The sequence below is a fragment of the Protomyctophum parallelum genome (assembly GCF_964188405.1).
Source record: "Protomyctophum parallelum genome assembly, chromosome: 3".
NCBI classification, from domain to species: domain Eukaryota; kingdom Metazoa; phylum Chordata; class Actinopteri; order Myctophiformes; family Myctophidae; genus Protomyctophum; species Protomyctophum parallelum.
The window spans coordinates 52,917,244-52,941,109 of record NC_139698.1 but is presented as its reverse complement, the minus strand read 5'-3'; the positions used below and the strand labels follow the sequence as shown (position 1 = coordinate 52,941,109).

General features: G+C 40.6%; 1 protein-coding gene across 1 annotated transcript; it reads right to left on the bottom strand.

Moving 5' to 3' along the window:
* Positions 1-4,503: 4,503 nt before the first annotated feature.
* ifnlr1 (interferon lambda receptor 1) lies at positions 4,504-22,561 on the bottom strand (the record flags this gene model as incomplete). The annotated part of the gene is made up of 8 exons (XM_083762222.1): positions 22,229-22,561; positions 19,505-19,631; positions 17,560-17,738; positions 16,678-16,865; positions 14,502-14,643; positions 13,768-13,898; positions 12,024-12,416; positions 4,504-4,536 (listed from the first exon to the last, which is right to left on the bottom strand). Exons 1-8 carry the CDS (start codon positions 22,263-22,265, stop codon positions 4,504-4,506), a joined length of 1,230 nt encoding a protein of 409 aa, XP_083618348.1. The 5' UTR covers positions 22,266-22,561.
* Between the last annotated feature and the right edge of the window lie 1,305 nt (positions 22,562-23,866).

Below are 23,866 nucleotides of genomic sequence, written 5' to 3'. Positions count from 1 at the left end.
GCAACAACTCAATCATTTAATAATAAAAAAAACGAGTGAATTAAATGATGCAACTTCACACAAGCCCTTCATAAGAGGTTTTCAATCTTTATCTATCCAAAAGAAGTTACTACGGTACTTTGTTAATGAAGCCACACAAATCACGATGTGATGAAGCCACACACTCTACACAAAAACCTGGCAAAGGCACGCACACATGGGAGCCTTTATAGCACAAAGTGCCCTTACTTATGCCCCCATAATTTCACTGTTGCCAAAACAACCCTCATTGCTCTCTGTCGTGCTCTCATTCAAGGATAGCCTAGGTTATTTTTGTTGGCAGCGTCCCATGTTTTCTCCCGCTGATTAAGTCTGGTTTTAGGACATGCCTAGTTGCCTACTGTTAGCACATCTATTTAATGCCCAAAGGTGCCCAAAAGTGTGAACTTGCTAGATTCCATTCTTGATAGGCTTTTTATTGTATTGGTCAACAGTATTACGCCTTATCTATTGATAATTACAATACCATACCTTCCATATTACTAATATATAAACTAATAGATTAAGCGTACTGTTTACAGTACACTTTTGATTGAGAGGGTTTTGTTTAGCTTATCTTGTTTGTAAATCTACCGTCCTGGTACAGTATGAATTAATGGAAGTTTGTAAGTGTGACCTTCCCCTCCCGAAAGTCTGTGCCCACATTGACAAAACGGCTGCAAGAGGGTGTATCAATTTATGTGGTGGCCGGCATCTACTCTACTGTGTGTCTCCTTTTGCCAAATCTAATCTTTATAATAGAATCATCCTACAAAGTGCTTCACAACAAGAACATTGTTTGTGTAAGGAGATCCACTGAGAAAAAGACCCAAGAACATTTGTACGCGTACTGATTCATCAATTGCGATCCAGCTTTCACTTTCTTCATCACTTTGCCTTTCGCTTCCTGGTTGTGCAATGTGCATACTGTTCCTGTTGTGTTTACTTACTGTATGGCCAGAGGTGGTTCTGTCTCTGTGTGTCATGCTGCACGTAGCAGCATGATCTATGATTAGTCAACTTCGAGGGGACAGACATGCATACTGTACATACTGTACAAACAGACAAACACTTCTCTTTTGCCCATGGGGTACTAAAAACAAGATTGAATGTCATGATACATTTTCACAATGTTACATAATGCCACATTTGAATAAGGCAGGTAGACCAGCTGCACAGCCAGGCCCCAAAATGTACTCTACTTTATTTTGACTGTAACCTGGCAACAGACTGTACTTTGACTCCTTTGTATGCTGTCTAGCCTACCTCTTTATTGCTTGAGCCATAAAAATGCATAACATCTATGGGGAACTTGTTTGCATATAGGCTACAGTAGGTTTCTAGTCTACATACTATAAAATGTCATATTATGATTATGTGATTATGTATTGTTTGAATATCATTTCACCTGGACACTTTGTGAAAAAAGTAAGGTCATTTGTTCTAAATAAAACATGTAATAAAAATAATAATTTAAAAAATGAATAAAAATAATAAGCAAACAATTAAACAAATAAATATTAGGAAAATATCAAAATATAAAATGATTAACAAATATAGAAACTGCTTAAAAATTGCGTTGCAATTCAAGAGGATTCTTTGACATAAATTACCCCAGTACTGTTGAGCTGCTGGCTATCCTTCATTCTGTTTGAAGATATTCACTATTTTTGGAAGCTTTGCTTTCTCGATCTTGTCTGCCACTCACTGCTCTGTCTTCCTTGTTAGGTAAATAGCACTGGTATTGTTACAAGGCCCTGCACTGTGCATGGTAGGTACAGAAATCGTTAGTGTCCCATGCTGTTATTGTCTCCAGCTGGCTGAAGGCATGGGGAGAGAGTACATTTTGCACTTCTTCCGTGTGTATCCTTGTGTGTGTCCGTCAGTCCGTCTGTGTACAGCTAATCTCCAGCACTATTGGTGTAGCGAACCCAAACCAGAGAATGGTGAAGCATACTGATGTTTCCAGAAGGTTTTATTTATGCTCAGCCGTAGACCTTGTTTTGAACATAAAGTTCTTTCCTTTGTGTGAAACACCGTAAGAACTTGTTCCCGTTCTAGCTGGGTGCTAAGATATAAAACTGTTGCTGCTGCTTGCCTCAAACATTTCCTTCTGATTCTGAGCAGCCAGGTGAGTGCAATAACTAATCAAGGAAACCCCCCAGTGGAAAGTTACCAGGCTCTCAGCCACACACTGAACTCAAAACCAAAAAACCCCTTCAAAATAAAAGTATGACACATGTTGCATGTAAATAATTACAAAGACAAAATACAGTGCCTTGGGTCATTTACAATTGGCCCAGTCGATGCCAAACTGTGCACACACACTCCCTGGATGACAACGACGAACCTCTGCCCCGAATTTTCCACAATGGCCAGCTGTTATAGCACCACCATGAGGCCGATTTTGTCAAAACACATTTCTGTACATTACGCGTACACATTTTATCCATACATCACGCAATTCGGTATACAATATCTCCATAGTCATGTGATCAATACGGATCTGTCTGCTTCAGCTTCCCCATTTTTCCATCCCCATTGGCTAAGATTGCCTTCCAAAGTTTGCGTTTGCGTTTTGAACAAAATACCCTACCTTTTGCAACCAGATCTTATTTTAATGATGTTTGGGAGACAAGAAACAAGTTCCTGGGTGATTTATAGTGTTTTAGTATTTCAAAGTGTCCATGATGTCATGGACAATGCTCACTTCCTTCCTGGACTGCAATTCCAATAATGCTTTGGTGCACTGCTCCTCCTTGTGGATAGGGCGAGGGCTGTCTTACTGAGGCAACATGTAGTCCAGGAAGTAAGTGAGCCCAGTGACATCATGGACACTTTGAAATAGGCCTACTAAAATATCTAAAAACACATTGCCCACATAAAAACCCCAGGAAAGTGTTTCTTGTCTCCCAAACATCATTAAAAATTGCAAAAGGGGTGAAATGTCCCTTTAACACAGTGTGCTATTTCCACGCACATTTCCATTAGGCCAGGACAAAATGCCACTTAAACATTTTCAAATCAACCTCATGGTGCTGCTATAACAGGCCAATTCCTGTTTTTACCTATTACTGCACGATCTATGTACAACTTTCTATGCACACTCCCTAGAGGCCAAAGAAAAACCTTTGCGTATACACTATCTCTGTAGTCATATGTTCAACACAGATCTGTTAGATTTTTCATATTTTATTGATATATTTGTTTGTTTATTTATTCATTTTCGGACAGCAGGGGCATATGCCCTAAGACAGAGCAACATGCACACAGATATGTAAAAGACAAGAAAGGGAAAGTTACCTTAATGCAGGCAATGTGTTGCATTTGGGCCCGTGACATTTACAGTAGGGCCTAAATGTCGGGCCCAAATGCAGCGCATTGCCTGCATTAAGGTAGTTACAACCCTAACAAGGACAGCAAACACTGCAGGTCCTCTGCACTTTTCAGAAGCACTTTATCCCAGTTCACCCCAGTAGACACCGAAATTGTTAGCAAAGTGGTAAGGGCTCTTAAGTCCTCTACGTGTTCCCTCGACCCTATCCCCACTAGCTTTTTTAAAACAGTTTTTAACTGCCTATCTGGTGAGTTACTATAGAACTAATTAATAAATCCCTGCTTACCGGTATTTTTCCTGGGTCACTCAAAAGTGCCTTAGTAAAACCTATCCTTAAAAAGAAAACACTGGACTATCTGGTTCCCAGCAACTATCGGCCCATATCCAACCTCCCGTTTTTAAGTAAGATCATAGAAAAACTAGTTTTTAATCAATCTCATTTTTAAACGACAATGAAATGCTAGAGATTTTCCAATCTGGTTTCAGAGCAAACCATAGTACAGAGACAGCACTAGTAAAAGTACTAAATGACCTCAGAAAAATCCTTCTGGACAGACTCGAAAACTGTGTTGGCCTCTCAGGAACAGCTCTCGAGTGGTTCAGGTCCTACCTGACTGCTCGTGATTTCCGAGTAACACTTGGTGAATACTCCTCCGACATCGTTGAGCTGACGAGCTGGTGTCCCCAGGGGCTCTATTTTAGGCCCCATCCTCTTCAACCTTTACATGCTACCACTTCTCAGTTATCAGAAAACACAATATACACTTCCACAGCTATGCCGATGATACCCAATTATACATCTCCATATCCCTTCATATTTCCTTCAATTAAATGAAGGTAAAACCGAAATCCTCCTTGTCGGTGCAAAGGCTGAAAGGGATAAATTATCTGCATACCTTAAAGTAAAAGCACTTCACACCAAGGACCAGGTGAAAAACCTTGGTGTTATTTTTGACAGTGACCTGAACATGGAGGCTCATATCAGAAACACCACAAAAATATCATTTTACCATCTGAGAAACATTGCCAAAGTCCGACCATTCCTGTCCCAAAATGACACCGAAAAGCTCATCCATTGTTTCATCACCAGCAGGCTTGACTACTGCAATGCTCTCCTGTCTGGCTTACCCAAAAAGTCCACTGGTCGGTTACAACTGGTCCAAAATGCAGCTGCCCGCGTGCTGACAAAGACCAAACGCAGAGCGCACATTACACCAATTTTAAAGTCCCTGCATTGGTTGCCTATATATTTTAGAATAGATTTAAAAAATATTTTACTTGTTTTTAAAACACTAAATGGAAATGCACCTATCTATTTTTCAGAAATGCTTCCAAAATATGTGCCAGGCACTTAGATCATCCAGTGCTGGTCTCCTAGAGATACCAGAGACCCCAAAAACAAAAACATATGGTGAAGCCGCCTTTAGCTACTACGCCCCTGTGCTGTGGAACAGCCTGCCAAGGGATCTACGGTTCTCTGAATCTGTGGACATTTTTAAAAGAAATCTTAAAACACACCTTTTTGTCTCCACCAGGCCGAAGGCCTAGGGGGAGAGTATGTTTTGCACTCCGTCCGTCCGTCCGTCCGTCCGTCCGTGTGTCCGTGTGTGTGTCCGTCCGTCCGTGTGTCCGTGAGCAGCTAATCTCGGCCACCGTTAACCCGGTCGATGCCAAATTTTGCACACACACTCCCTGGATGCCAACGATGAACCTCTGCCCCAAACTTTCCAGAACGGCCTGTTATAGCGCCACCAAGAGGCCGCTTTGTGCAAAACAAGTTTTTGCACAGTACACCTACAGATTTTGTCCAAACATCACGCAAATTCGTACACAGTCTCTCTAGAGCCATTCAACGAAACCGGTCTTTCAGATTTCCAGAACGGCCTGTTATAGCGCCACCAGGAGGCCGCTCCAGGAGGCCGCTTTGTGCAAAACAAGTTTTTGCACAGTACACCTACAGATGTTGTCCAAACATCACACAAATTGGTACACAGTCTCTCTAGAGCCATTCAACGAAACCAGTCTTTCAGATTTCCAGAACGGCCTGTTATAGCGCCACCAGGAGGCCGCTTTGTGCAAAACAAGTTTTTGCACAGTACACCTACAGATTTTGTCCAAACATCACGCAAATTGGTACACAGTCTCTCTAGAGCCATTCAACGAAACCGGTCTTTCAGATTTCTCAGACTCCATCCTGATTGGTTAAGATTGGCTTCCAAAGTTCACAGGAGTGCTCAGTTTCAAACAAAATGCTGCAAATCATGAACACATCGCGTGATTTCCGTGAAATTGTGCACCCACATTCCGAATATACCGAGGACGAAATACCACATGAACAATTTCAACTCAGCCTCAAGGTGGCGCTATAACTGGCCCAAAAGTGTTTTTACCTCTAACTGCACGGATCTGTGGATAACTTTGTATGCCAACTCCCTAGAGGCCAAGGAAAAACCTTTGCCTGGAATTCTTCACATCTGCTCATCCTGGTGGAGACCTGTGCCCAGTAGGGCACTTTTTCTAGTTAGCATTGCTTTTACCTCCTAGATCATTACATGTCCTTTTCCTGTTTTTAGTCTCTCCTTTTTATTATTGTTTTTTTTTCTGTTTGTTATTACAATGTAGTTGATGCTTCCTTGCTTTGTTTTTTTTGCTCATTTTGTTATATTTATGTATGTATGTGTATGTGTTCAAAGTGCTTTACAGTAAGAGCAAAAAATAATAATAATATATATATATATATACATATACATATATTATTATTATTTTTTGCTCTTACTGTAAAGCACTTTGAACTGCACTCGCTGCCTGAAAAATGTGCTATATCAATAAAAATTGATTGATTGATTGATAGCTGCGTCACTTCAATTTTGGGGAAAATGTGTTATCAACAAAAGTAATAGCCCACACCACCTCCAAGAATGTCCTTAAGTTCCCTCTGTGTTGTAAGTTTTGGCATGGAGGTCAGAGCTTTTACTTCTCCATGGCACCGCAATCACTCAGAATGTGTCCAACTTGTGTTTGGCAAAAAAAAAAGAGTTTGTGAAGTGTTTCCCTGTGCTTCTGCTCGGTCAGTACTTTCATCAAAATGATGGAGTCTTTCTCACAACCCTCTTTGAGGCAATCAGCAGGTTATCCACGTACTGCCGGATTAATGTCTTTGCTGTCGGGTGGAAAGCTTGTGTCCAAGACCCTTTCCTTTTTTATGATTACAAGAGATATAGTAAAATAGTAAATAGTTAAATAATCTATTCTAAACCTATCTACAAGCTCAAAGATCGGCTACCTTCACAATTCTTGTGCAACACTCTTAGATGAAGTCATTTACGAAATAAATCACGTTGAAATGGAGATGCAAGGTTTCTGCCGGACAGCATAGTGCTGTCCTCGGGGAGGTTCAAATCATTCAGGACATCAAAGCTCTACTATTGGGCATTGGTGTTAATTAACTAAGTACAATTACTATAAAGTACCATAATCTACAAGCTCACAACGCATCGCATCGCAACGTATTTTGTAACATTGTGGTATTGCCATTTTGTTAATTAAAACCACTGTTATTGGGTTTTTGTTGTTGTTACAAGTGAGAGAGGAATACTGTTTGGAGCGTATGTTATCAATGTCTGGAAGTCGGGATATTCGCCCTCAGGGCTAATATGAAAAGGCACTAAAGGCTCCACTTCTGCCATGGAGACTGGTATTTGGAGAATGGAGCTTATACCACATTTATTTTCCTTGTAGAAAAGAGACCCCTTGGTTGTACAGCCTGTAAATAAGAAAAGACAGACCCTTCGGCTGTGCCGTTTGTAAATTAGCTATAAGTGTGCTGTCTGTGTGTGGAACAAGCATCTAAAATGTTCTTGCTTTTTTTTTTTTTTTAAGATATTTTTTGCGGCTTACGCCTTTTATTGGTTTTTTGAAGGGACAGACAGTAGGCTGACAGGAAACGGGAGAGAGATGGGGGGATGACATGCCGTAAAGGCCGTGTCGGGCTCGGGAGTCGAACCCGCGGCACACTGCGACTGGATTACCAGTCAGGTGCCCAGACCGTTACGCCACGGCCTGGGCCAATGCTCTTGCTTTGATTTCGACTCCTAACCCCCCTCGCTTCTTGTGTGTGTCCAGTACTATCGCCACTGCTCCCATAGAGTTATAAGCATAGATATTTAAAAATCACACCCGTGTAACGTGAGGGGCGCTCTTATGGTAACAAGACTACTCGCCCCGTTTCTGTTTTCCTCCCAGAATTTTCCCCAGTGAAGGGTGGGAGAGGCTGGACAGCAGACGGCTGGACTTTGAATTTCTCTAACTATAAACTTTCATGACAGCAGAACAGCCTAAGTACAAATATAATTTATGAAAAGCTACTACAGTGAAGTCTGTTCACAGAAGTTGTTGTAGGATATGTGGGGATTATCTGACGAGGTACCATTTGAGGGGGCAAAACCTTACATATACTAAATAATACTAAATTGTTTATAGGTTCAATATAAGTCAAATAATATAGCCTTTCCACAGGAGTATCTTTTTATATTTTTCCAAAAAGAATACAAACAGCCAATAGCATATTACAAAGTTATCCCCCTCACTGGGGAAAATTCCGGGAGTAAAAACGGGCAAGCACCGGGGTGAGTAGTCCAGTATTCGCTCTTATCATCTTACAACATGATGATGTAAAAAAAACATTATCTTTATTGTCAATGGCATTTTTAAAACAAACATTGAACTAAAAACAAACATTACACCTGTATATAGGGGGGGCTAGCGCCCCTCAAAAATAGTGGCCTCATTGGCCACTGCAGTTCATTGGCGCGACTTGTCTCCATTGAAGGCAGGAAGTCAAGCAGAAGTGCCATAGGGAAGTGCTGAAGGCACGCTGTGTCACTGCCCAAGTAGCCTCGGAAACCCAGACGTTTTTATTTCCAGGGAGGAAAAATAAAGTCTGGGACCGAGTCCACTTCAATTTGGCATAGAGTAGCATAAACGTCGCTGATATCTGATCGTCTGCACCTTTGTTAAATTGACGCACACACGCATACCCGTACACACACACACACACACACACACACGCCTCTCTCTCTCTGTCACTCTAATTAGTATCATGTCGCGCAGCTGCGTCACTCAAGTGGCCAATCACAGCACGTCTTTTCCGGGACTTATGTTACGCACGTGGAAGCTTGACAAGGAATCTCGGGAAAATTGTGCCTTCAATTTTGACACGCGCCCCAGATCCGGAAGAGGTGTCTACCTTTATAAGTCTATGGTTATAATGCTGCTCCCGACGCTGCTGGATCTGCTATTTTGAGTCTCCTCCCACCCAGTGGTTAAGAAACTGTTGGACGACAAAAAACACTCGTTTTTTTCTGTGTTGCGTTACATTGAAATCGTTGACCTATGAATACGGTTTCGACGGAACAGCTCTACCTATTTGAAATAGTCTTGCACATGACAGGGCCTTGTAAACTGTGGGCCCTGGAGTTTATCTCCAATCTCCACTAAATTCCATTGTTAATCCGGGCCTGCACCTTTTTTTTACTTTGTGTTGTTAAACTGTGATGTGACAATAAAGATGATTCTGATTCTGAAGGTTTAGGATTCAGCAGCTTGTTTTTGCTGTTCGCTGTATAATATTGTTTTCAGAGCTGCTGGTTAGTTTTGTGTGGAGTGTCTGTGTTCACATTCGAAAGAATTTGAGTATTTCCTGTTTTATCATCTGGTAAAAAAAAGGAATAAACTTCCATCTGGTGTACAGTGAATCGATACTGTTACTTCACCTAATAGACCTAGATCCCTGCCAAAAACATTCATGCAGTGATTGCATAGCTGCTGTATGAGCATTGAACAGATTGAGTGTTAAGTGAAAAAAGGCAATGTGGAATTGTGGATGATTCTACTGAAATTGGCTCAGTTTTGCAGTCGTGCTCGTTTTTGGCATGCCTCCAACTCCCACAGTTCTTACGTGTCTACCTGATGTTTCGCTATACGTTTAACTCTTGCACCTTGCACTTGCACAGACATTTGCATAGTTTGTACATTCACCTCCAAGTGTTGTCTTGTTCTTGGGAATCGGATATATAAACTGTAATAATCCCTGCATGCAAAGCCCTGTTGCTCTTTGTTTGGGTCCAAAACCACCTTGAGCCCTGACAGATTTGTCCCCAGGGCCTCCAAATTTAAGCGCAACTACTCTCTTTTGCATATTTGTGACGCTGAAGCCAGTGCATCAACTGTCTGTATCTGAAGCTGAAGCATTACTCCACTGTTTTTGTTACTCCTCCAGTGAAATGTTTAGATATGCTTTTTGATGGAGTGTCCTTTTAAAGGTTGAGGGTGGTTTTATTTTTAATTAATTTATTATTAATTTATTTCCTTTTTCCCCCTTGCTGTTTTCACAATTTGCCATTTTTTAAGCCGTGCGATAAATTATAAATCAGTCTCAAGGCAGATCATCCAGTTTAAAACAATTTATTGAAAATACTTACCTCAAATGCAGTTACATTTATACAGCAGTATTATGCTGTACGAGTTACTGTACGTGACTCGCATCACATGGCTTCCACAGTTTGGACATGTTTAGTGGTTTACAACCATGTGTATAAGATTGCATTCATGCTACAATGTGCCCTGGTCTTGTCACTGTGGCATGGCTTGTATGCTCTCATAAGGAAAAAACAGCAATAATTTCACCTGCCGTAATTCCATCCACTGAAAGAACAGCAAACAAGGACGAGAACAAAATTCCTGACAGAAAAAACAAGCCTTATGAGTAGGGATGTCCCAATCCCGTTTTTTGATTTTGAGCATCTGGCGATAAAGATTTTTCCCGATCCGATATTTATATCTATATGGAACATTTATGCCATACAATATCCCAAATCACAGACAATATCCAGTCTGATATGGATATATAACATTGATACTAGGGATTCCCGATCATGTTTTTTGGCTCCCGATCCGATTCCAATCATTTGAAAATGACGCGATCGGCCCCGGTTTCCGATCACCCAATCCGATCGGGACAACCACTTATGAGTTAAAAATGTTAAAACATTCACTATCATTTGTCACTCTGTTTTTATTTCTGAATTTACTTCTATTTGTAAAAAACAAAAATGAATAAACAGAACATAAAAAAAAAAAAAAAAAAACATTCACTATTCAGGGGATAAGCTGGCCAGGCTCTTTAACATGCCAGACCTTGTCACCTTGGATATGTTTGTGTGTTTTGTGTGTTTTCTTGCATACATGTGTAATGTCATGTGAAGAAATGTAAAAATAAAGTTTACAAAAAAATAAATAATGTTAAAACATTAGCTTGGGAGACATCTTGCCTTTCAATTCTCATTCTGAACATGATCGTGCAGACTTTGTCAACCTGAACCTACCATGAGAAACAAACAACACTGTCACTCTCCCTGTAATCCAATAAAGGACCACGAATAGACTTTGTGCAAGACATCTGATGCTGTGTGTAATTTAGCCTATCATTTCATACAGTATGTTCATACAGTATGAAATGTTAAAATACCAGTTTTGTTCTTAAATAATCACTTCAAATATTAAAAATGCATTCTCGTTGTAAGACTATTCTCGATACAAACATTATAATACGTTTGCTGTATTTTTTTAATTTTTTTTTAATCAGGCTAAGCTATTTCTCCACTCATTTGTCCAGTTTATAAAGGGTAGTAAATTAATATTTGGTAGTGTAGGCCTACTGTAAAGCAGTGGTTCTCAAAATTGTTTCACATTGTGACGTCCTGGATTTTACATTCATTAAAAGATACAAATTATTCACTACTAAAGTTATCCATGGCACTTTTAGAACATCTTGCAAACCACTTTTGGGTCGCCAAAAACTTGAGAAAATTATTTAAAGATATAGTAGTTCAGTTTTAGTGCATATAATAATTATTCGTAGCAGAGGCTCAGAGCTCCTTGCTTGATCATCAGCTACCAACGGAGACATTGCTTTGACCCAGTTAGTTCTTCAGCGCCTAAAGCTCCTTTCCATAGTGTAATCGATTTCCCGCCTGGCTCTTTATAAAAGTCCACAGGGCTGAAACATAGTCTGTTTTACTTTGAGGATCCAAATGAAGAAAATAAAATTCTAAACCTTTCGGTATAGAAAGCTGAATTATCCTTGAATTTGTATCACCCAACCACCCAGAAACAATTGATCTCCCTCATCCTCGTCTCCATCTCCACTAGGATCAGTCCTGTCATCTTCACTATTGTCCCCTGCTGTTATTCCATGAGGGGAGGCTGGCATCCAGTTTTGTTTGTAACCCGATTCAAACGTGACATGATCCTCTGTGGAAGAAGCAGGGAGTGAACATTTGAATGGAGAGTCATGGGAGTTGTAGGGAACCTGAGATGGGGAGATGCTCTGGTCATAGTCTGAGTCTGACAACTCAGATTCAACACTGTTCAGGGATAATAATGTTACAGGACAGCCTTCCCCTGTGTCTATCAAGTCTGATAAAAGTGGTTGCCACTTTGAGATAAGTGGAATTACTGTGCCAGTCATGGCACTCCTCGAACCCCTATTGGACATGGGGAAAGACAGTTGTCCATTGCTATCTCGAAATGTGGGCAAAAGCAGGGTCCCTTCAGAAATGCTGTCTTGAGAGTCCAAATCACGGAAAGGTGATGCCTCATGTGAGATCACCATTTCTCTTGGTTCAACTAAACTCCCGTGTGGCTTCCCGAGAGGAGACGGACATAGGATCATGTCTTTCGTGTATTCAGGAGTGGGCTGCTGAAACTCCTGAGCCTCTTCATCAGACGCATGAACGCCCACAGCACTGTAGATCGCAGAGGACTGGTTGCTGGTGTCTTGGGATACGGTTGGGGCACGAGAGGAGCTACTGTCCCAGGACATTGCTGGGCAGGGGAAGTCCTGAGGGGAGTATCCCCCAGAACTCTCTGAGCGGACCTGCACCGGCGTCTGGATCTTGGCGTAAATTGTTTGGCTGTCACTTTGAGAGCAAACCGTGGGTTTGCAAATGAAGAGATTCACATCTGGAGACTGCACAACGTTATCTTGGATTCTTAATGGATCCTGTGTGCAAGATAAAAATAAAATTTGAATTTCATTAGAGGCAATTTTGGTCACATACAGACTACAGTACAGAACTAATATGTGAATCTTCTGTATAGGTAATACAATAAAACCGGCCATGTCGTAGTCGGATTAACGGGATGTCGGACTGATTCTGATACTAGTGTCACACAAAAGTAGTTAAAATAGTGGTCCACAAGCTAAAAATGTGCTGCATTGTGACATGATTTCGAGCCCCTCCTATATACAGGTTTAATGTTTTTAGTTCAATGTTTGTTTTGTAAATGCCATTGACAATGAAGGGAAAATTTACGTCATATTGTCCCTCATTACGTCATATTGTCCCTCATTACGTCATATTGTCCCTCATTACGTCATATTGTCTCTTTATTATTAATGGAATTTAATGTTTTTGTTGGCAACCGTTTGTTTTACATCACCATTACATCACCTAATCAACATGAGTTAGACTTGAATATATTAGCGCCCCTCACTTCACACAGGTGTGATTTTTAAACTCCACATTCCACCCGACAGCAACGATATAGGCCTCCAGTAATACACGCATATCTGCAGCTTATAAGACCAGCAAAACATGAGGTACAAAAGTGATAATAGTAGATAACACATCTGTAAATTGCCCGCGGATTGACACCTCTACACATACAGTCTACACATAAGTGGCAGGTATGTAAATGAGAGATTAGACAGAAGATACATAAGAAAAAGTTAAAAGTTCACAAGACAAATCCACATAGCTGGTCTCTAAGGAAAGTAAAGTCTGCGTGTAGGAACAGATCCATAATGAAAGACAAATTCAATGAATTATGGACATTATTGAAAGGTCAATAATGTCCATATTGTTTTAACCCATTCTGACCGGGCACCCATTTTGGTGTCAGCGTCATGTTATGCTTTAGCTATTTAAAAATAGCAGATCTACAAGCTCATATCGCGCCACCGAGTGGCGCGATACGAGCTTGTAGGTCTGCTATTTTTTGAAAAATCGAAGAACGACTGACATTTTTAGAATCTGATCTCAGGTCAGAATGGGTTCATCAGACCAGTGTGTGTCCGGCGGAAACCTCGTTATGAATCTGATCTCAGGTCAGAATGGGTTAAACAAAGCTACACACACAGGTCTAGACAGAACCAACAACACCAAATGTAGATTTGATTGCACAGGAGATATTGCACAATGCACGATGATAGAATTACATCCGTTTTGTTTTGGGTGCAAAAGGACACCGAGGCTCGTACAATGTGCCACGAGGGCTTCCAGTAAATAAACATTTCCTTGTAGTGATTCATGCAGATGAACGCATGGGAAATCCCAGCAGAGGTGTCTTACCAAGACTCTGGGCATGCTCTGTTTCTTCCCACCCTTCACGTAGTGAATAGTAAATACAACTGATATTATGATGAGCACCATCAGGAGAGCCGCAGCAATCAAAATCCAACGATAAACCACCCAGGGGTCACCTATAGCATGGAGAAGGGTATTTGTGTCATGCACCTATATATAAAACAACAACAACTAATCTGACTGAACAAGACAAGTTTCGAAGTGGAAAAACATCCCCTACTGACAAAGAAGGGCTGGTGTGTTCTTGGGAAGTATTTCCTGAATGCACCAATAATACCCACAGAAAGTGTTATCTGTTGTTATCAGGGCAATCACTATTAGGAAGTGACCTTGATATTTCTTTATTAATTATTAATTAATTATGACAGCCTCTAAATTAAGATTAAACTTTGGGTGTGTAGTAAAATTGGCCAAAATAGTCTTCACATTGAGTTACATGTCACTGCATTGCATCAATTCAATTAAATGAAGCGGATTCTGTCACATCCTGACAAGGCATAATAGGCCTATTCAGTCACATTCTTGATGCATCCCTAGTATCAATATTATATGCATATCATGATATTGTCTGTGATACTGATTTGGCATATTGTACTATTGTGATATGGCATAAACGTGTTTTATAAAATATCGGATCGGGAGCAAAAAAACGTGATTCAATTTGCAATATGGAGAAAAACAAGTCTTCTCCTACAAAAGCAAAAGTGTGAGAGCATTACCTTTCAGCGTGCCACAGAAGAATGCTTCCTCACTTGGATCTCGACCCCTCTGGAAATTTGGCCCGTAGACCACGTAGCCACAGTATTCTGTGTTGTTGTTCTTCAGGTTGATAACAAATTGGCCACTTGTGCTTTCATTGTCCTGGCGAGACAGTGGGACAGAAATATGGTGCATCCAAAAAAGGAGGTACAAAAACAATGGAAAATTCTAATGATAATATTAATAATAATAAAAACAGAATTTAGTTTTGTTCACAGCAGCCATGTTGACATAGTTATAATATTACTTCCTTCACAGGTGTTGCCAATATGGTACTAATTAAGGCTATGTTTAATTTCCTGTAGCAGAGCCTTTCTAGTGATCCGACATGCACAATGTAGATCTTTGATAGACAACCCCATGCTTGGCTACTCAATACATGACTACACAATTAGTCTTGCATAGTCAGACTACTATTCCACTATCTCCGAATGCTATAGAGTCTAGAGTCTACACCTTCCTTAAAGCCGAAAATATATTTTAAAATATCTTTAAAACATGTTTTATGAATTTCCATTTCTGGCAAGCAGTGAGCTTGCAAGCCATGAGTATGCTTTGACGAATATGATTCCAAAGAAGTGTGCACAATTTCACGTCGTTTGGGCCAACGGTGTCGGAGATTTAATAGCTGTTAAAGGGATAGTTCCCATTTTGTTTTAACTTAAAGGACAACATTAGTTTTTTTCAACCAAGGTTCATGTTTTAGGTTGTCATTAGAGAAACTAAAAGAGGAGTGTTAATTTTCTTTCATTTGTTGCTTTCTTTCATTTTAGGGATTTTAGCTCTTTTTGACAGGGGGACGGGGGCATTCGAGCATGGGGCTAAATATGTATTTTTTTACAAAATGTTATGGTGATTTATTTTTATATTATTTACTATAGTCCTAATAAACCCCAGGAAATTACATCTGGCCACAGAAGATCACAGGATCTATTGAATGTGAAGGTAGCCTACTGGGGGAAGGCTTATACTGTGTGTATAGGCTCAATATGTCAGTTAGATCAATAGATCCTGTGATCTTTTTGTGGTCAGATGTAATTTCTTGGGGTTTATTAGGACTATAGTAAATAATAAAAAAATAAATTGCCATAATATTTTGTAAAAAAACACATATTAGCCCCATGCTCGAATGCCCCCGCCCCCCTGTCAAAAACTGCTAAAATCCCCAAAACAAAAGCAGGCAGCAAATGAAAGAAAATTAACACTCACCTTTAACTTTCTCTAATAACAACCTAAAACATGAACCGTAGTTGAAAAAAACGAAAGTTGTCCTTTAAGCTGTATGAAATACTTGCCATATAATATGGTCTTTTCCTAGTGGGTCTGATCGAGGGTAGCTACTGGGAGGTAAGTCGGGACTTGATCACCCCGGCTGGGTCACCCGAGTGAGGGGTATGATGTTCGCAAGACCCTAAACCCCGATGACCTTGGGATACATCACTGAGGATACGTCCCAGGTGCATCCAAGCGATGTATTTTCGTTCTGAGGTATTTATATTTTATTTATATATATTTATAGTGACTCATAGGAATAGACTATGTGACAACCAGGCAAAGTAAATTAATTCGTAAAACTAACGTCATTTGTGTTGTTGACCTATTTCTAAAATATTAGCGTAACTTTCGTTCAACTTTGACCCCTCTATCACATGGAACTATTTTTTAGGCGTAGGTAAAAAATGAACGAAAGTTGCACTAATATTTAAAAAATAGGTCAACAATACAAATTACGTTAGTTTTGTGGATTAATTTACTTTTAATGCGTGGCCCCCTATGCCCCCCACAAAATGACCGGAACTACTTAATATTTCACCAAAACCAGAGCAGAACTCCCACCACGGGACTCGGGCAATCAATTAATACAGTTGCAACCAAGTATTTCATACAGCTTAAATTAAAAAAAATCTGAACTATCCCTTTAATTCACATACAGACACACATTTTAGTGACCTATGACTGCTTTATGGCTGCTGTGAAAAATATCTAATTAAATAACAACAAAAAAAGAACAGCAGAATGCATAAAATAAAGAAATAGCACTGCTTACAAACTATATAGTTGTAAAGCTGACCAATTGTGGAAAATATATATTTGTGAGTGTGCCTGCATGTGTGTTTATGTGTTAATGAGAGTCACCTGTGCAGCCCACTTTGGCTCGGTAATATAGAGTTTATAATATGTTCCATGCTCAATGGAAGGTGGCTGCTTGTTATTGTTAAAAATGTCTGCCAGGGGTGTCCCGTTTGGTCCCGAGGGCAAGGTAACGTTCACATGCAGTGAGGACATTGTAGGTGTTACCGACACGATGGGTGGCCCAAGAACAGCTATGAAATGGGAGGGAAAGTAAGGTCAGAAGGACAGCAAAACATAAAAATGAAAAATAAAGGACGGGGTGGGGGGGGGTCTGGCAGCAGTGGTGGAGAGAGATAACTGTTTTGCAGAAAACAGGCAAAACGCAATTAAAAGTGCTATGCATAATGCATTAAAGGTTTTATGACATCCATTTTCATTTATTTTTCTTTTTCTTTTTTCTTTTAGGTTTTATGACCTCAATTACACCCAAAAAACCTGAACTTTGAACATTCAGTGGATTTTCTGTGGTCTGAAGTTTTCTTTGGGGTTTGGAAGCCTTTTGAGCTACAATGAAAACAGGCAACACAGTGAAACAGTGACATCTGCTGGCAAATCCCATTGACATATATGGGATTTGCAGGGTCTTACATCACTTACTGCCGGCAAATCAGAGCACCTGTTTGAGCCAGAAAACCCCAGATCACAGAAAATCTACTGAATGTAAAAAGTTCATGTTTTTTGGGTGCAATTGAGATTAGAAAACCTAAAAAAAAATAAGAACAATTCCAAAACTTTTTTTTTATGTCACAATCCCTTTAAAAGACATTTAAAGACAAAGAAACCCAAACCACCAGTTTAAGCTTACATTTTGGTCACCATGTATTGCAGCCTATATGAAATAAGATTCAAATTCTGGCAAAGTTAATGTAACTAAAGTTGGCTTACTGTGTGCTATTGGTTTGAATCGGAGAGTTTGACCATGAGAAACCCCATTGGCGTTGACTCGGGCAATGTAGTCAACATCTGGAATCGGTAGGGTCTCTGCAGTCAGGTCGCAGGACAGAGCAGTAATTCCTTGACACTCCAGTTTAGATTTTCTATTTTGCTGATCCTCATCCCCATGCCTGAAATGAACAAACACGTTGTTAAATGAATTAAAGTCACCATGCACGTCATCTTAGGTTTACAGATTCCATTTATATGTCCAATAAAAAAAACAATTACACATACTAGTCTGATGAAATTGTTACTGGCATGAATTTGAAACCCATAATTGAATATTCAGTGGAGTGAAACGGTCACGATCGAGTCATGTATACGAGCCATGTGACATTTGACCCAGAACGGCGCACGCCGCACGCCGCCGCCCCTATAGACCGCCTATAGACCGATTCAGAAACGGGTCTCATGCCAGGCAGGCAACATATTTTCTGTAGGCGGAGACGACATATCTCCGGTTTCCCCGCACCTCCTTCTACTATCATTACACTGTCATTACACTAACATTACAAAGATGCCCAGAACATCGGGATGAACCTGTGTAGCAAAAAAAAAACAGAATGTCAAAATATATACCGCGGTGGCTGAGACCAGAGCCATATAGTAATGGTTGAGACAAAGCAGTGAAAGGTCCTGAAAGATACATAACGTCTTTACCCAATACCCAATCTTTCTGTTTTAGGAACACAAGGCTACTGTACTTTATACCTCATACTTTAATGCTTAGTATGAGGTATATAAAGTACAACAGCCTTGTGCGATTTCCATGAAATTATACACGAACATTCCCAGGAAGGAAGAAATGCAGAGAAAGAGTACAGAAGAAGAAATGCCACTTTTTTTTTTTTTTATCAGCCTCATGGTGACGCTATAACAGGCCAAATCATGTTTTACCTAGGTACTGTATAACCGATCTGTGTACAACTTTGTATGTGCACTCCCTAAAGGCCAAGGAAAAATATTTTCCCTGCATTTTTCACATCTGACGGTTATAGCACCACCATGACACAGATTGTTTTTGTTTATACTGTATTACTCCTAAACATTTTGTCCAAACAACAACAAACACTCCTATCCTCCTGGCGGAGACCTGTGCCCCGAGGGGCACTTTTTCTAGTTATATTCTGCACTTTTTCTAGTTATATTCTGCACTTTTTCTAGTTATATTCTGCACTTTTTCTAGTTATATTCATTATATGTGATTATTTCATAACGTTTATGTCATCATTTGGCTCCTTATTACGTGCTGCAACATGTACCACAGGTTAGATGAACTGAAACCTGTGTGTCAAATGAGGAACTGCTATTGAGTGGGCATGGATGGGCCAATCTTTGTCTGAAGCGCTGATTTGATCCCTCAAAGTTTTGCATGCAATTCCATGTGACAGTGTCTGGAAGAAAAGTCAATAGGATTGGGGAGGCAATAGACATTTTGTCTGGGAGATGGTGTCATTAGTAATTAAAGTTGACATTTCCACTTTGTCGAGATAATTTGTGGGAAACTGGGCAAGAGTACGCGGAAAAGAGAAATGGTCCTTGAGGGGCTGTGAAATAGACAGAAAGTTTCAGAGCGTCATCCTGCGAGGAGAAACGGACTGAGGCCCATACTAATGACCAGGAACTGTAGCATTATATCTGAGCCACGGGAAGTCAAGCTGAAGTCAAGTCACAGCACACAGCTCTGACATTGCCGGCGGCGATAAATTGATCGCACCACTGAGCTGTCTCTGAAACTATGAATAGAGTGAGAGAGAGACATGGAGGTCAAATGGATACCACCATAGTGTGTTTATAGCAGCCGCTCTGTGTGCATCTTCGAGATTGAGTTAATGAAAGTATACTGTATACAGGTGTGATAAGCAGGCAGCCACCTGTGCTCCATGAGCCTCACCTCCAGTACTCGACACTGTACAGAACCTGCTCTCCGGAGATATTGCGCTGGTCACGGTTCCATTGGAGCACATTGTTGAAGTTCTTAGAAATGAATCTTGGGCTCTCATCACTGGCAGCGAGACAGCCTATACATCAGGAAAGGAGTCACAAAGTCATTATGAAGCAGAGACACATTCAGTTTTCATTTCTGGACCTCTTAGCTCATTTTGCAGTTGTCACTCAATCCGTTCGCTATTTCGTAAGCCTAGCGGATGCATCAGTCAGCTAGGCTATAGCCATTATGTTTCACAACCTCAAACTGATATTGCGACATCATAAGTTGTATCCATGCCAAGATACTGTGATGTAACGCGGCAACGCCCAAGTCCCTATACTTGCTACTGGTTGCCGAGGAAGTTTAGACGTGTGATTAAAATAACTGATGTCCAAAAGTGTCCGCTGAGTAGAAATTAAATTATATTTATTAGCTGCTCATAGTCCCATACTGTACTTCGTCATACAAAATAAACATAACATAAATCATCAAAGGCACTGCAGCCCTCATGAACACAGTCAACTGGTTTACCTCTGCCACTGGCAACCATGGCAACGTAGATTGGCAAATTGACTGAATCATGGGAAACAATATGGTGGCTCAAATGGCTCTTACACAGTAGTCATATCCAAACATTTTTAGTTCCACCTTCACACCTTCATACAATACGTGCATTCAAATATATATGAACACATACAAAAACGAATTGAAATCGGCTTGGTATTTACATAATTGTGTTGAATCTATGATGTTTGTGTTTGATGTATGATATGTTTTACATCAGGGGTACGCTACTTAACATTGCTCATGGATCACCCAGAACTGTGTCCAAGGGCCTTAGCCAAAGCTTTTCTGCCTATTGTTGGGGATATTTATGCAATTTTGTAAAGTTTACACAACTACAATTAAGTTAGGTTACAAAATGAGTAGGCATTATTCACAAAATATGAACAGTACAGAATGTGAAAAGATTGCTGTTGCAAAAAAATGAAAATGTTTACAGTGGATTTGGCTGTGACTGCTTCTTTGATCACATTTCCATGACTATAACAACTTGCACGATCACCCTCTTGGGGTTAGTAGCCTAATGTAAATGATTTGTCCCCATTCATGAAAGGTGAATAACTATATATTTAATTGTCTCCACCAGGCCGAAGGCATGGGGGGAGAGTATGTTTTGCACTCCGTCCGTCCGTCCGTGTGTCCGTCCGTCCGTGTGTCCGTCCGTCCGTGTGTCCGTCCGTCCGTGTGTGTGTCCGTGAGCAGCTAATCTCCGGCACCGTTAACCCGGTCGATGCCAAATTTTGCACACACACTCCCTGGATGCCAACGATGAACCTCTGCCCCAAAATTTCCAGAACGGCCTGTTATAGCGCCACCAGGAGGCCGCTTTGTGCAAAACAAGTTTTTGCACAGTACACCTACAGATTTTGTCCAAACATTGGCAAATTGGTACACAGTCTCTCTAGAGCCATTCAACGAAACGGGTCTTTCAGATTTCTCAGACTCCATCCTGATTGGTTAAGATTGGCTTCCAAAGTTCACAGGAGTGCTCAGTTTCAAACAAAATGCTGCAAATCATGAACACATCGCGTGATTTCCGTGAAATTGTGCACGCACATTCCCACTAGGCCGAGGAAGAAATGCCACATGAACAATTTCAACTCAGCCTCAAGGTGGCGCTATAACTGGCCGAAAAGTGTTTTTACCTCTAATTTACTTTTGTTGCCCTTTTATCCAACCACCAGATGAAGGCAAGCTGCAATGTCCTACATTCCTATCCTGGTGGAGACCTGTGCCCAGAAGGGCACTTTTTCTAGTTATAGTTGCTTTGACTACATAGCTGCAGTCAAAGCAGCTACATGTAGTCATGTTGAGTAGCTCTGCTTTACATTATCACAGCACATTGTCTAAATGTTTCACAGCAACTGTCTCCACCGTCCACTGCAGGGCCCAACCCATTCTGACCTGAGATCCGATTCATACGAGGTTTCCGCCGGACACACACTGGTCCTGATGAACCCATTCTGACCTGAGATCAGATTCTAAAAATGTCAGTCGTTCTTCGATTTTTCAAAAATAGCAGATCTACAAGCTCGTATCGCGCCACTCGGTGGCGCGATATGAGCTTGTAGATCTGCTATTTTTCAATAGCTAAAGCATAACATGATGCCAACACCAAAATGGGTGCCCGTTCAGAATGGGTAAATTTTCATCACACAGCCACAGAGCCATGCACAGGTAAGGTACCACAAAGAAAGCTTACATTTTATCTGGATCTGCTGGTGTAAAATAATTCTAAACGGTTCTTTCTTCTTAAAAAGAAAAAAAATCAAAAAAGGGCTTGAACAGGCAACAGAATGTTGAAGGCCTCTGTATGCGGACAATGAACTTTTCATGGATACTGCAACTGGAGCACTGTAATACATTTTAGCAGTGCTATATATGTTCACCCGGTATTCTGATCCACTTACCCAGAGCATAACGCAATTATATAAGACATCCAAAAAATATAATCTGTGCAATGCTAGCTATATAATCAATAGTGACCGTATGAAATTGCTTGCCACCACGAGTCCCTATCATTTACAGGGTTCTCTAACAGGGACTCTTACCATTAAATTCACTAATTCACCCGAAAAGACAAAATAAATACAACAATCAACTGTGTCTGTCTTTTTAACTTACCGTGCAGGAGAAAAATGAGAACCATAACAGGCAACATCTTTAGCCTATTATGTATGGGCGGACAGCGAGAGAGAGGTATGAGGGCAGACAGAGAGAGAGGCGAGATCAAACACCCACTCTCACGTTACTGCCTCATTGTTTTGAGGTGTTGGTAAAATGACCATGTGATGAATTCCATAGAAAAACACGGGCCAAAATATTCCCGAATATACCAGCAGTCAAACAGGGGGAAGTATCAATTAGGACAAAATCGTGGCTACATTATAAAGCCTCTATAGCTGTGTACAACCACCTGTGTGTGTCTTCCCTGTGAAAGGTGTGTTCTTCCCCAGGTGTGTGCAAGTGGACTTTGGAGCGTCTCTTATCACATTGTTCCAGTTTCTCACTTACAGTAGCTAGGTTCCACCCCCTCTGACAGCTCTCTGTTTTAGGCTCTCTCTCTCTCTCTCTCTCTCTCTCTCTCTCTCTCTCTCTCTCTCTCTCTCTCTCTCTCTCTCTCTCTCTCTCTCTCTCTGGTCTGTGCTGTCTCTCTTTACGTTGGCCTCAGACTGTGTGACACAGATTGTAGTAGGTGTACTAGTCTTTCAGGTTTGGTCTGAAAAGTACAGATTGTACCTCATGGCAAGAGAAAGAAAGTGAAAGGACACTGTGACATCACACAAACTTGGAGCATGCAGTGTGTGTGCTTACTTTCATGTGAGGTCAACTCACAGGCATTTCTTTGCATTGTAATGAATGAATGAATGAATGAATGAATGTTTGAGTGTGTAATTAATGTTTCAGCCACTGAAAATTGTCTGGCCTTGTGTCATCCACACATATGGAATGCCTTTTTGGGTTGTCTGTTCCCTCCCAGCTCTCTAACACTTATCACAGGTCTGTCTCCCATCATTCATCCAGCCATTTGCAATTTCCACTCACCCAATCAGTCTTGTCCTCCTGCAGTTCATGGCACCAGCCAATCCGCTGACTTCACTCAAGCCCTATATAAATCACCTGTACTAGAGAGATATTTTGCTTTCTGCGTCTCTATTTACTGTGAGTTATTACAGGGCTTTGTTGAAAGCTCGGTTCCCATTGGTCAAGCAAGGCAGGATTATGTGGTCTGTGGTTTCCTCATGCCCTATCTCTGTTTATGTTGCTAACTGTTGCTAACTGTTCTGTTCTTTAGCTACATAGAAGTGTCTATTTGTTACATTGTCTCTAAATGATTTGATGAATTGAACAATGTGGACCCTGTTGTAAACAAGTGTAATGCTTAATTGGGTCGTCCACTCACAGTTAACAGTCTTTGTATTGAGTTTGTGCTTAAAATGTACTGTAAATTCTACAAACTGTTAATAAATATTTCAATCAATCAATCAAAAACTTGCAGTGGAAGTGGAAACTATAGCTTGTTCGCAAATGAATCATTTTGAAATAAATGTATTCATGTTGTTAAGAAAGTAAATGTGTATTAATTGGTATAACGCAAAGTGAGGCTATTGTTTGAAAACAACACCAACATTTGTCATTTGCTGATGTCTTGCTTCACTTTTTAATAGTGTTCGCCTGCAGTCGCCTGACTTGCCACCCCGTGCACATTATCCCTGTGTTAGCTTTTTGTGCCCCTACTTGTTTGTTATGGGGTTAGTCGTG